Raw genomic sequence first — 13,699 nt, 5'->3', positions numbered from 1 at the left:
GAAGAAGAAGAAGAAGAAGAAGAAGAAGAAGAAGAAGAAGAAGAAGAAGAAGAAGAAGAAGAAGAAGAAGAAGAAGAAGAAGAAGAAGAAGAAGAAGAAGAAGAAGAAGAAGAAGAAGAAGAAGAAGAAGAAGAAGAAGAAGAAGAAGAAGAAGAAGAAGAAGAAGAAGAAGAAGAAGAAGAAGAAGAAGAACCCAATCAGCAAGTATGTTAGCTGGATGTAAGTTTCCTAAATCAAGGCTGATAAGGAATTTATTGAATACTGAATAAACTGCGCCTGGCTTGGTTCATCCCGAGTACTAAGCTGTCCTTTATGACTTGGCCAGAATGTGCTGACTTCAAGTCAAGCCAGGCCAAGCGATCCCATCACAACTGAGTGCAGTACACACATTCGGCCAATCTTCTTCTTAGACCACAATTCTTTCTCAACTGGGGATTGTAACACAGCGCATAAATATTTCTTCCTGTGGAATAAATTGCCCGAGGCCGACAGGAAGCTGCATGCAAGTTACACACCGCCTTCCCCAAACCCAACCGTCTTCCTCCGATCATAATTCATCATCGCAGAGCAAATGGGAGACGACTTTCTTTGGCTTTAAGCAGCAGGAAGTGCCGGCTAACACAACGGCGCAATCAGCACGTTCCACTCAGCCCGAAGATCCCTTGAAACCTGCCACTAATCTATCCCCGACTCTCTGCTGGCTGTAGGTTTTTTTTTAAAGAAGCTTTAATGCCCGATGCATTAAAATAAATATACTTTTCTCCGTGTAGGAAGTCCTAACTGCTGAAACATTGATCTCGCCTGCACAGTACGTTGTCAAATTGCGCAAGGAAATTGTGCCTTGATATTTGGAGAGAGAGAGAGAGAGAGAGAGACAAATCCCCAAAGAAGATGACGCTGGAATTTTTAAAAATAAAAAACGGATGCATTTATTTGTCTGAAATGGTATAGGCTCTCCTGCTTGAGCAGGGGGTTGGACTAGAAGACCTCCAAGGTCCCTTCCAACTCTATTTCAACTCTGTTTTTCTGGTATTCTGCTATGGAGATGGAGGGAGGGAGGAGGGAGGGAAGGAAGGAAGGAAGGAAGGAAGGGGAAACTGAGGGAGGAAAGGGAGGGATGAAGGAGGGAGGGAGGAAGGAAGGAAGGAAGGAAAAGGAGGAAACTGAGGGAAGAAAGAGGAGAGGGAGGGAGGGAAGGAAGGATGGAGGGAAGGAAGGAAGGAAGGAAAAGGAGGAAACTGAAGGAGGAAAGAGGAGAGGGAGGGAGGGAAGGAGGGAAGGAAGGAAGGAAGGAAGGAAGGAAGGAAGGAAGGAAGGAAGGAAGGAAGGAAGGAAGGAAGGAAGGAAGGAAGGAAGGAGAAAACTGAGGGAGGGAAGAGGAGAGGAAGAGAGGGAGGGAAGGAAGGAAATGGGAACTGGATTTCTTTTTTTACATTTTCGATCTCATTTGCTTCACGTTAAAATATTATTAAATGCCTCTCAATCCAGAAGGAAGAACATTTACGCACGTGTAACAGATTGGGAATCCCTGATTCTCCTGTAAAGGGTCTTGTTCTAAAGACCAGATACAAGTACCGATAAAAGCCAGAATTTTCCTAACCTCTTAAAAGCCCCCAGGACGGCTTTACAATCAGACAGAGAGAAAGTGCGAAGTCTACACCAGCATGGAAAGAACCGAACTCCCCTAATTTGTCATTAAAAAAACCAAAAAAACAAAAGAACCCCCTGCACATTGGAGAAGAACGGGAACGCTTAAAAATAAATCTGTCTCCTGTTTCGCAACCCTTGCAAATATAAAACCAAACTAAAATGGGAGGAAATTTGCTGGAAGCCTCAAATCAAAGCCAAACCTGCTTATCTCAGCCATACAGTGCAGGGGAACGTATCGCTGGTCAGGATTGAAACCCAAATCCCCGCGGTATTAATTAGACTATAATGGGATGGCGATGTTGGTTTATGAGGCAATAATGCAGCTCCCGAGAGGCCGAAGTGAAGCCACGGTGGAGTCTGTTATCCCAATAAAAGGGCCGTCTGAATTTCCAGGAAAGGAGAAGCAAAGACTGGCAAAAGTGAAGCGTCCATTCCAAGAACCGTCAAAAATATTCAACTATAGTTAAGAAGCACCAATTATCTATCTTATGGAATAGTTACTGAATAACAGAGCTGGAAGGTACCTTGGCAGTCATCTAGTCCAACCCTCTGCTCAAGCAGGAAACCCTATACCCTTTCAGACAAATGGTTGTCCAATCTCTTCTTAAAAACCTCCATTGATGGAGTACCCACAACTTCTGGAGGCAAGCTGTTCCACAGATTAATTGTTCTCGATGTCAGGAAATTCCTCCTTAATTCTAGGTTCGTTCTATCCTGGCTTAGTTTCCATCGTTGCTTCTTGTCCTGCCTTCTGATGCTTTGGAAAATAAATTGACTCCCTCTTCTTTGTGGCAGCCCCTAAAATATTGGCAGATGCTATCCCCTCACCCCTGGTCCTTCTTTTCATTAAACTAAACATACCCAATTTCTTGCTATCTTTCATCGTATGATTTAGCCTCCAGCCCCCTGATCATCTTTTCTGCTCTTCTCTGCACTCTTTCCAGAGTCTCAACATCTTTTTTTTTATAAGGTGCTGACCAAAACTGGACGCAGTTTTCTAAGTGTGGACTTACCAAGTTTTTTATAAAGTGGTACTAATACTAATGTATGGCTGTGAAAGTTGGACCATAAGAAAGGCTGAGTGCCAAAGAATGGAGGCTTTGAATTACAGTGCTAGAGAAGACTCCTGCGAGTCCCCTGGACTGCAAAGTGATCCAACCAGTCAGTCCTAGAGGAGATCAACCCTGACTGCTCTTGAGAAGGCCAGATCCTGAAGTTGAAACTCAGATACTTTGGCCACCTAATGAGAAGGAAGGACTCCCTGGAGAAGAGCCTGATGCTGGGAAAGATGGAGGGCAAGAGAAGAAGGGGACGACAGAGAATGAGGTGGCTGGATGGAGTCACTGAAGCAGGAGGCGTGAGCTTCAATGGACTCCAGAAGATGGTAGAGGACAGGAAGGCCTGGAGGAACGTTGTCCATGGGGCCGCGATGGGTCGGACATGACTTCGCAACTAACAACAACAACTAATACTTCACATGATCTTGATTCTATCCCTCTGTGAATGTAACATATCTCACGGACTTTCTGCAAGAAAACCTAACAGTCTCCTACTTGACTTAACCTCCCCTTGTTAAATATTTATTCAAGGCAGATCTCTCTGTCTCTGTCTCTGTCTCTCTTCGTCAATCTTTCAGCTTATCACTATTTATTATTATTCCTCTCCTCTTTAAACGGAAAAGGCTGGGTGTTCTCAGTCCATGGGTGTATTAGGCAGAACGGTTCCAGCTCTTAACCATGGATGCGTAACAACTGCCTCCACACGAACGCCCAATCGTGAAAATACATTTTTTTCTGGGTTTCTCTGGAAGGCATTCAGCACCTCCCTGCTCCCTGCCTCTACTATGATTAAGAGAAACCAGTAAAGATCCAGGAGGCGGTCAAAAGTTTTGGTTACAGTTGAACTGTTCTTGAAAGGTCATTATTTCTTCACGCTTAATTTCTTCGGTTTTCAAAATCAATTCCTGCCATCCTGTAAAGAAGAATGAAGTTGCCGGATTCATTTAAGGCATCTAGAGTGGGAACCGAGACTTCGGCCACAAGACAAGTGTGGGGAAGATTTTTTTAAAAAAAGTAATTACTTCTAAGGGACTGCCAGGAAGAAGAAGGGGATCGACCTATTCTCCCAGGCATCTGAAGGCCAGACAAGAGGGAAACTTATCAAAGAGAGAAGCAAGCTAGAAATGAAAGATTTCCTGACCGTGAGAACAATTAATCAATGGAACGACTTGAGTCCAGAGGTTGTGGGCGCTCCAACACTGGAGGTTCTTAAGAAGAGACTGGACAACCATTGGTCTGAGATGTTATAGGGTTTCCTGCTTGAGCTGGGGTTGGATTAGAAGATCTCCAAGGTCCCTTCCAACTCTGTTCTCCTAATTCTATTCTATTCTATTCTATTCTATTCTATTCTATTCTATTCTATTCTATTCTTCTACTCTACTGTACTCTACTGTACTCTACTGTACTCTACTGTACTGTACTGTACTCTACTGTACTGTACTGTACTGTACTCTACTCTACTCTTAAAAAGAGGCCAGACAGTCTGAGATGGTATACGGTCTCCTGCTTGAGCAGGGGGTTGTACTAGAAGATCTCCAAGGTCTCTTTCAACTGTGTTCTCCTATTTCTATTCTATTCTATTCTATTCTATTCTATTCTATTCTATTCTATTCTATTCTATTCTATTCTATTCTATTCTTCTACTCTACTCTATTCTTCTACTCTACTCTACTCTACTCTACTCTACTCTACTCTATTCTTAAAAAGAGGCCAGACAGTCTGAGATGGTATACAGTCTCCTGCTTGAGCAGGGGGTTGGACTAGAAGACCTCCAAGGTCTCTTTCAACTGTGTGATTCTGTTATTCTGTAAATGCCATTCCTTCAAAAGACAACACCAACATTTGGGATGTCACAAAGCAATGACATTGATTGATGTCTGGGCTTCCTTTCACTCACTGGTCTGCAACTGCTTGAGGCCTGATCTAGTGGCACAATCTTGAGGCTGCCAAGTAGACCTACAATGCTTCGAGGCACACGCAAATGTATTAATTATTTGAACTCCCTGATGCATCCACAGGAACACCCCCTGCTCCAGAAAATTCCTTCCAACTAAATATGGTAGTGCATCAGAGGGGAAAAGGTTGTGGGAAGGTTAACCGCTTGTCATTCTATATTAGCCTTCAACATTTGCTTAGACTGGAAAACAGTAAAAGAGGCAGCAATTTAAAAAAAAAAGGGACTGGTACTTCATATCACATCAGAAATCCAACGTTGTGCCACAAACGCACCCAGGAATATCCCACTGAGACTTAATTTTATGCATTTAAAATATTTTTCATGACTGGTCATCTTACATGTTGCAACTCTGGGTGGTTCACAAAACAACAATAACACAATTGTTTAGGGTGGTTAGCTATAATAAAATCATAATCCTCCTCCTCCTCTTCTCCTCCTCCTCCTCCTCCTCCTCCTCCTCCTCCTCCTCCTCCTCCTCCTCCTCCTCCTCCTCCTTCTTCTTCTTCCCTCCTGACGATATAAGTGAAGGTATCTCCCATGGGTTCCCATGTAGGCCAGTCTTCTATTTCAACTTACCTTTGCTACGTCGGCGGCTTCGGTACTGTTCGGTGTAGCAAGTCAACTGGGTCTCGTCATCTGCTTCGGAACCGGAGTTACCCTTGGTGTGACCGAATCCAACACCGCCTACGGAGAAAGAAAATGAATCAGCGCTTCCATGCCCTCCAAAGAACATTTCCATGCAAGAGGTGAAAAATGCAAGAGTCTCCCTCTCTTATACATCTTATGCGAAATTAGATAGCAATAGCACTTAAGCACTTAGACTAATATATTGCCCTTTGTCCATCTCCTTCCTTCCTTCTTTCCTTCTTTCCTTCTTTCCTTCCTTCCTTCCTTCCTTCCCAAGCAATAGCACTCAGACTTATATATTGCCCCATAGTGTTTTACAGCCCTCTCTAAGTGGTTTACAGAGTCTATGTCCTATGGCCTCCCAACAATTTGAATCCTCATTTTACCGACCTCAAAAGGATGGAAAGCTGAGGCAACCTTGAGCTGATCAGGATCAAACTCCTGGCAGTGAGCAGAGTCAGCCTGCAATACTGTATTTTAACCACTGTACCACCATGGCAGATAGATAGATAGATAGATAGATAGATAGATAGATAGATAGATAGATAGATAGATAGATAGATAGATAGATAGATAGATAGATAGATAGATAGATAGATAGATAGATAGATAGATAGATGTTCTCCATTCCATATTCTACTCTACTCTACTCTATTCTATCCCATTCCCTATTCTACTCTACTCTACTCTACTCTACTCTACTCTACTCTACTCTACTCTATTCGTTTGCCAGACTCGATGGAAGGCGTCAGGTAGGGGACGACAGATCCATACTAATTGCAATTAGATCTCAAGAATCCTAGGGTTTATTTTTCCTCCCCAACTTGTTTTCCTGTTAGTTTAATTTAAAAATGCTCCCGGCGATATAACCAAATGTAACTCAGGGAACAAATAACCCGAGCTGACTCGGAGGCCTTTCGTCGGATGCCGTGTTTTTCTTCACTTGCGACAATGGTTTTAATTTGGATCAATTTTTGCATCAAAGAGGCACACCCACGCTCTCTGTGTGCTGCATTATACAACTGGAAGATTGTGTTCTATTTAGTACCATTTTCTCTATTCCTTTTTCCCCCTTTTTCTTCAGAACGGCAGGATTTGTCCTCAGTCTGAAGTTATCTGTCCTGTATCTTTTATCTGCAATAAGATACTTTTAGATTTTTATTTTTATTTTTTAAGGGGGAAAAAAAAGGAAGGAGGAGGTTGGGGAAAAAAATGCTTATGGTCAAAAAAATCTCCCTAACGTTGTTGTATTCAAAGAGAAACGGCTCATTAGCTTGGTTGACTGCTAACTTTTATTCTTTGGCTAGGGTCCAGGAGCCTTTCTTGCTGTGATGAGTTGGCGTTCAGCCAAGTTGTTAGTAACTCCTAATCTCGGAAGCCATTAGGAGCAAAGTTTGCGCAGAGACAAGGACTGCAGCTTCGGTGACAGACAGTAATTGAATTAAGATTTTTCAAAGAATTACGACTCCAGAGGCAACCTGGTTAATGCAAAGGCTTCGTGCAGCCAGGGCCAACTGTCTAACCTGCATTCAGCTAGCATTCGTTTGCATTTTTCCTACAATTCAACCACCCGGCTCAGGGGACTGCTTTGCTCTTTGCATATGAAGCTTCTATTTGCAACCCAAGCCTAATAAAATGGATGTTAATAGATCTAAAAACGGGTTCCTAGCTGTATTTTATACTCCAGAGCGGTGTTTCTCAATCTTAGCAGCTTGAAGATTGGGGGGGGGGGAAGGGGGCTTTCAATTCCTGGAGGCCATAGCCACCACGTAGGTAGAAATATTAAAGCAAGCTGGCAATGGGTTTCTGAGAATTGAAATCCACCCATCTTAAAGTTTGTGGAGAGGAGGAGGAGGAGGAGCTGTGGAGTCCTTGATGCTGTATGAACTTGGTGTTTTCTTGCAGATGTTTCATTACCCAACTAGGTTACATCATCAGTGCTAGAAAGGAGTGAAGTTTGTGGAAAGGTGGAGGAGGAGGAGGAGGAGGAGGAGGACTGTGGGGTGCTTGGAGCTGTCTGAACTTGGTATTTTCTTGCAGGCGTTTCGTGACCCAACTAGGTAACATCATCAGTGCTAGAAGGGAGGGGAGTTTGTGGAGAGGAGGAGGAGGAGGAGGAGGAGGAGGAGGAGAGTGACTCTACGGTACTTGATGCTCTCTAAGTTTGGATTTTTTCTTGCAGACGTTTTATGACCCAACCTGAGCAACATCATCAGTGCTTCTCTTCATACATTTGAGGATGTCGGAGGAAAAAGCACCAACCCCATTTTTGTCTCTCGGGCTGAGATGAGCACAGCTTCCCTTCTGTTCCTCTTTTAGGCTAAAAATACAGAGGAAGCCACATTTCATGCACCGACTGCAGCCTACACAATCTGTGTCTGTGTGTGGGGAGGGGGGCGTCTGACGGGGCGCTAGTTTCCTTTTAAGAAATAAATTTGCTCCGTTTTTTTCCCCAGCGCTCAGCCAGGAAAGCAGCCCCACGGCTCCATTTATTTCCCCTGGACCCCTGCAGCTCCGTCCAGCTCCAGCCCCCAAACCTCACCAGGCCTCTTCGGAGAACCGCCGCTACAGTAAAAACCAGTTAGAAAAATCCAATCAACTTAACATCTCACTACGCCAGTTTTCCTCTCCACGGAGCTGCTGTTTGCCATAAATAGAGGCGGGTGCTTTTTTTTTTTTCCCCTTGCAGGAAACAACCCTCCCCCCAATTCTCCCACCCACCCCCCAAATAAATAAATCAGATCCGAGATTTCTGTTTAGCCGAGGAGCACTCAACTCGTAAATAGCCGTGTGCGGGAAGGTGCATTAATGTCTGCTTGATTAAGGTAATTGATCAGTTAAGGGTAAGGTCACGGGCTGGTTTGTGAGTGATGGGTCAGAATGCCAACTGTGTGTATGTGACACCACCAAATGCCCTGGAGGAAAGAGCAGTTTCTCTTCTGGAGAAGCCCAGCCTGGAACGCGGGAGTCTCTTGCCCTGCGCAGTTCCCTTTGGCTGCCGCGTGCATCGGCCGTGATGGATGGTGCTGACAGGTTACATTATCCAGGCTGCACATCTTTAGAAAGCTGCCGACAGGGATCCTGCATTTTCTGATTGTGTAGAACCTGTGTGGGTTTTAAAAGGTTGGGGAAGGGAACAGGAGGGGAGGGGAGTGTTGGCGAGGCACAGGCGCCCGAGCCGAGGGAAACAGGCCTGTGCAAACAGCTCCGAGTCGCTCTGCTGCCTTGGAAGAGAGCTAAAGGGCAGAGCGTTGACAGCTAGGGAGGCAACATCTGTGCCAGATGCTCGGCCTCATCTGCCTCTCTAAGGACTCTCTTCCAGCCTTCCTCACCTCTTCCATCTTCAAAGTACAAGTGGAACACTGCTTGGTCCCAGAGCATCTTTTTTCAAAACAGGGGTCTTCAAACTGGGCCCTCTTATGACTTGTGGGCTTCAATTCCTAGAATTCCTCAGCCAGGCACGCTGGCTGAGGAATTCTGGGAGTTGAAGCCCACAAGTCATGAAGGGGCCACAGTTCCCCCCTGCTGGCTGAGGAATTCTGGGGGTTGAAGTCCTCGAGTCACGAAGGGGCCATAGTTCCCCCATGCTGGCTGAGGAATTCTGGGGGTTGAAGTCCGCAAGTCACGAAGGGGCCATAGTTCCCCCATGCTGGCTGAGGAATTCTGGGAGTTGAAGTCCACAAGTCATGAAGGGGCCATAGTTCCCCCATGCTGGCTGAGGAATTCTGGGGGTTGAAGTCCTCGAGTCACGAAGGGGCCATAGTTCCCCCATGCTGGCTGAGGAATTCTGGGAGTTGAAGTCCGCACGTCACGAAGGGGCCATAGTTCCCCCATGCTGGCTGAGGAATTCTGGGAGTTGAAGTCCGCAAGTCACGAAGGGGCCATAGTTCCCCCATGCTGGCTGAGGAATTCTGGGAGTTGAAGTCCACAAGTCATGAAGGGGCCCAGTTTGAAGACCCCTGTTTTAAAAGTCTCCAGTGACGGAGCACCCACAACATCTGGAGGGAAGCCATTCCATTGGTTAATTGTCCTCACTGTCAGGAAATTTCTCCTTAATTCCAGGTTGCTTCTCTCCTTGATTACTTTCCATCCATTGTTTCTTGTCCTGTCCTCTGGTGGTTTGGAAAATAGATTGACCCCCTCTTTTTTTGGGGGGGGCAGTCCCTCAAATACTGGATATGTCCCTCCCTAGTCCTTCTAGATCTTCTAGACCGGCCACACCCAATTCCTGCAACCGTTCTTCATACGTTCCTGTCTCCAGGCCTTTAATCATCTTAGTTGCCCTTCTTGGCATTTTTTCCCCAAAGTCTCAACACCTTTTTTGTAATGTGGTGACCAAAATTGGATGCAGAATCCCGGGGGTGGCCTTACTAAGCATTATAAAGTGATACTAATACTTCACGTGATTTTAATTCTATGTCTCTGTTTATACAACCTTATTCCAGTTTGGTTGGGTTGGTTTTTTTTTTGTTTTTGTTTTTTTGCGTGCCTGCAGCATTTTACTTCGAAGATAAAAAAATCTACCAGCTGCTCTTCAGCGGGAGTTTCTTTGTGTTATTTTCCTTCGGGCTTCCTTGCAGGAACTGGTGCTTGTTCAAAACAAAATTGTAAACCTTTAACCAATTCTTGCCTGACTCCACATCACCTTGTGTCTGCATTCTGGCATGCTTCTGGTAGCCAGCCTGTAATTCACTAGAAGCGCTAATAATGAGTCTATGGCTTGAATGTTGTGGACAGATCAGACAAAGGCGAGTCCTTTGGATAAAAGCCTGATGTTGGGAAAATTCAAAGGCAATTGAGAAAAAAAGTTGGCTGAAGATAGGACGGTTGGGAAGTGTCATGGGTGACCCAACGAGGAATTTGAAAGAACACAAGGAAGCAATTATGGATGGCATTAAAGGTACCATCACTTGATGCAAGCTGTTTTAGGGAACTGGAGGCTAAAACGTATGAAGAACAGTTGCAGGAATTGGGTATGTCTAGTTTAATGAAAAGAAGGACCAGGGGTGACATAATAGCAGTCTTCCAATATTTGAGGGGCTGCCACAAAGAAGAGGGAGTCAAGCTATTCTCCAAAGCACCTGAAGGCAGGACAAGAATCAACGGATGGAAACTAATCAAGGAGAGAAGCAACTTGGAATTAAGGAGAAATTTCCTGACAGTTAGACAGTTAATCAGTGGAACAATTTGTCTCCAGAAGTTGTGAGTTGTCCAATACTGCAGGTTTTTAAGAAGAGGCTGGACAACCATTTGTGTGAAATGGTATAGGGTTTCCTGCCTGAGCAGGGGGCTGGGCTAGAAGACCTCCATGGTCCCTTCCAACTCTGTTGCACTCTTAAAACTGCCTTTTGCAATTGACCAATGGGGAGGTTGACACTATCAATGGTATTCAAGTGGTACTCCAGATGTTTTGGAATTGCACCCGAGGCACCTAGCTCTTAGTACTACCTTTCCTTTCTTTTGCCACTGTTCTTTTCCTTATATTTGTCGTGCTCGTCACCTCGAGTTCTTTGTAAGAATCATAAAGGCAGATACAAATAAATAAATAAACGCATTGGTATGTTGTGACTTTTTCTCCAGTTCTTCTTCTTCTCTTCTGCTGTCTCCAGGGACTGCCACATCCCTTATCCAGACTTATTTTTGATCTTTCTTATTGACCGTTGTTAAGTCTGAGGTATCATGCATCAGGGACTTGTCTGTTTGAATTCTAAAATCCCAGAGCACATTATTATTATTATTATTATTATTATTATTATTATTATTATTATTATTATTATTATTATTATTATTATTATTATTATTATTATTATTATTATTATTATTATTATTATTATTATTATTATTATTTCAAAAATGTAAAAGCACAGCTGCCAGTTCTTTCTCTGTGGTTGGCCCTTGGCATCAAATGCTTCTGATTATTATTATTATTATTATTATTATTATTATTATTATTATTATTATTATTATTATTATTATTATTATTATTATTATTATTATTATTATTATTATTATTATTATATGCACGACAACGTCAAACCACAACTGCCCGTTCTTTGGTTGGCGCTGGCCTCCATTTGCATCTTCCATAATTAATCTTAATTGTTATTATTATTATTATTATTATTATTATTACTATTTGATGTTAATAAGGACAGCAATCGTTCGCGGAAGCTCAGCATTAATTAAATTCCCTGTAAAAATAATTACACGCAGCTCCATCAGGGATCAGGGGGGTTGACTGTCACTACACGGAAGCAGTGCGGAATTCACTCTCGGTTGGTGTCACCATCGCATGGCTGTTAGGAGAAAATAAATGCATCCCAAATGGACAATTTCATTTAGAGAGGTTTAAAAAAAAAGAAGAAGAAAAAGAAAAAGAAGAAGAAGAAGGGGGAGGAAAAAAGGGGAGAGGGAATGGGATTCTGAAGGATTAATGAGGCAAAGGGGTTTATGTTTGCAATTGGATGCAAACTGCAAACATTGTAAGTTGCTAAATCATCACTTAACCTTAATGTTCCATGGAGTTCCAATCACTCACATGCCCGAGGGCCAATTAAGCATGAGCCGTGAAAGGAGGAACATTTCAAATAGGAGTGATGTGGAAGAGAATAACAGAGTAACAGAACTGGAAGGGACCTTGGAGGTCTTCTAGTCCAATCCCCTGCTCAAGCAGGAGACCCTATATGATTCCAGACAAGTGGTTGTTCAATCTCTTCTTAAAAACTTCCAGCGTTGGAGCATTCACCGCTTCTGGAGGCAGGTTGTTCCACTGGTTAATTGTTCTCACTGTCAGGAAGTTTCTCCTTAGTTCCAGGTTGCTTCTCTCCTTGATTAGTTTCCATCCATTGCTTCTTGTCCTGCCTTCAGGCGCTTTGGAAAATAGCTTGACTCCCTCTTCTTTGGGGCAGCCCCTGAGATACTGGAACACTGCTGTCATGTCCCCCCTCATCCTTCTCTTCATTAAACTAGACATCTCCAATTCCAGCAACCGTTCCTTATATGTTTTAGCCTCCAGTCCCCTAACCATCTTTGTTGCTTTTCTCTGCACGCTTTCCAGAGTCTCAGCATCAATTCATTTTTGTTAAGGCTTTCTGTTCAACTGACTGACAAAGCAATTGATTTTCCAATCATTTTTTTTCCCCTTTGCTTCAAAATTGTACGCTTACCTCGATGCCGGTTCCTGCGTTTCCGCCTCCCGACAGAGGCGCTACGCGCAGCGGGCTGCAACTGGCCAATCTCGATGGGTGTGTTGGTCCGAAAACTCTCCTTGAATTTCTGCATCAGGGTCTCCACTGTTTCCTGAGACACCTCTGTAGCTGAAAGGTGGAGAGACAATGGAAAGGTTGAAGGGGTTTCATTTCTCTACTGTCTCCAGTTTGCTCTGTGTTTTTGTTCCTTGCCTGTGTTGGTGGTTCTTCCTGCCAAGTTCCTTCCCTCCTATTAAGGAACTATCAAGAGAGCAGACCCCTCTCCCTTCTAGCGCTGGTGATGTTACCTAGTTGGGTAATGAAACGTAATGAAGTTCTATTCTATTCTATTCTATTCTATTCTATTCTATTCTATTCTATTCTATTCTACTCTATTCTATTCTATTCTATTCTATTCTACTCTACTCTACTCTATTCTATTCTCCATTCCATATTCTATTCTATTCTATTCTATTCTATTCTATTCTATTCTATTCTATTCTATTCTATTCTATTCTATTCTATTCTATTCTATTCTATGAGGAACTTCCTAACAGTGAGGACAATTAACCAGTGGAACAACTTGCCTCCAGAAGTTGTCAGTGTTTCAACACTGGAAGTTTTTAAGAAGAGACTGGACAACCATTTGTCTGAAATGGTACAGTCTCCTGCTTGAGTGGGGGTTGGACTATAAGGCCTCCAAGGTCCCTTCCAACTCTATCATTCTGTTGTTCTTAGTTTGCTTGCCCCAGAGGCCCATTCTGCATTTCAGCCAGAGGAAGATCAGCAAGGGAACCGTCCACACGTCTCCAAGGCAGAGTCTCAAGGTAAGAGGGACGATAGATCTGGGACAGATTGAAAAAATAATACCACTTTCCACACTTGCCCTGCAGTGACCCAGAGCTACGTTAACTAGGAATTGCATTCTGATTTAGCAAGCAGGCACCCAGAAGGTTTGGCAACAGGGTAGACTATGACCTGAAAATGTTAATTCTCTTTTCAGTGAGAAGCTGAGCCCGTTTTCATAAAGAACCTCAGGCACAGCTTGGCAAAATAACAAATGTGTGAACTGAAGACAGGAACACTGCTGGATGCCAAGTTGGAGTGAGTGAGTGAGTGAGTAGGGAGGAAGGAAGGAAGGAAGGAAGGAGGAAGGAAGGAAGGGTGAGAGAGAGAGGGAGGAAGGATGGAAGGAAGGAAGGAAGAAAGGAAGGAGGAAG

At 43.8% G+C, this 13,699-nt stretch overlaps 1 protein-coding gene across 1 annotated transcript in view; it reads right to left on the bottom strand.

The window, feature by feature from the left end:
* The window catches only part of ASTN2 (astrotactin 2), a 208,859-nt gene that overhangs the window by 152,405 nt on the left and 42,755 nt on the right, over nucleotides 1-13,699 (bottom strand). Inside the window, exons 3-4 of the mRNA XM_015817424.2 lie at nucleotides 12,459-12,608; nucleotides 5,242-5,349 (exon numbers count right to left, since the gene is read on the bottom strand). Of these exons, the coding sequence (XP_015672910.2) occupies nucleotides 5,242-5,349; nucleotides 12,459-12,608 (258 nt within the window). The remainder of the gene's footprint in view (nucleotides 1-5,241; nucleotides 5,350-12,458; nucleotides 12,609-13,699) is intronic.

This window comes from Protobothrops mucrosquamatus, unplaced genomic scaffold, assembly GCF_001527695.2.
Source record: "Protobothrops mucrosquamatus isolate PMUCROS unplaced genomic scaffold, P.Mucros_1.0 scaffold587, whole genome shotgun sequence".
In the NCBI taxonomy this organism is placed as follows: domain Eukaryota; kingdom Metazoa; phylum Chordata; class Lepidosauria; order Squamata; family Viperidae; genus Protobothrops; species Protobothrops mucrosquamatus.
Note: the sequence above shows the minus strand (reverse complement) of the source record. Positions and strands in the feature narration are given on the sequence as shown.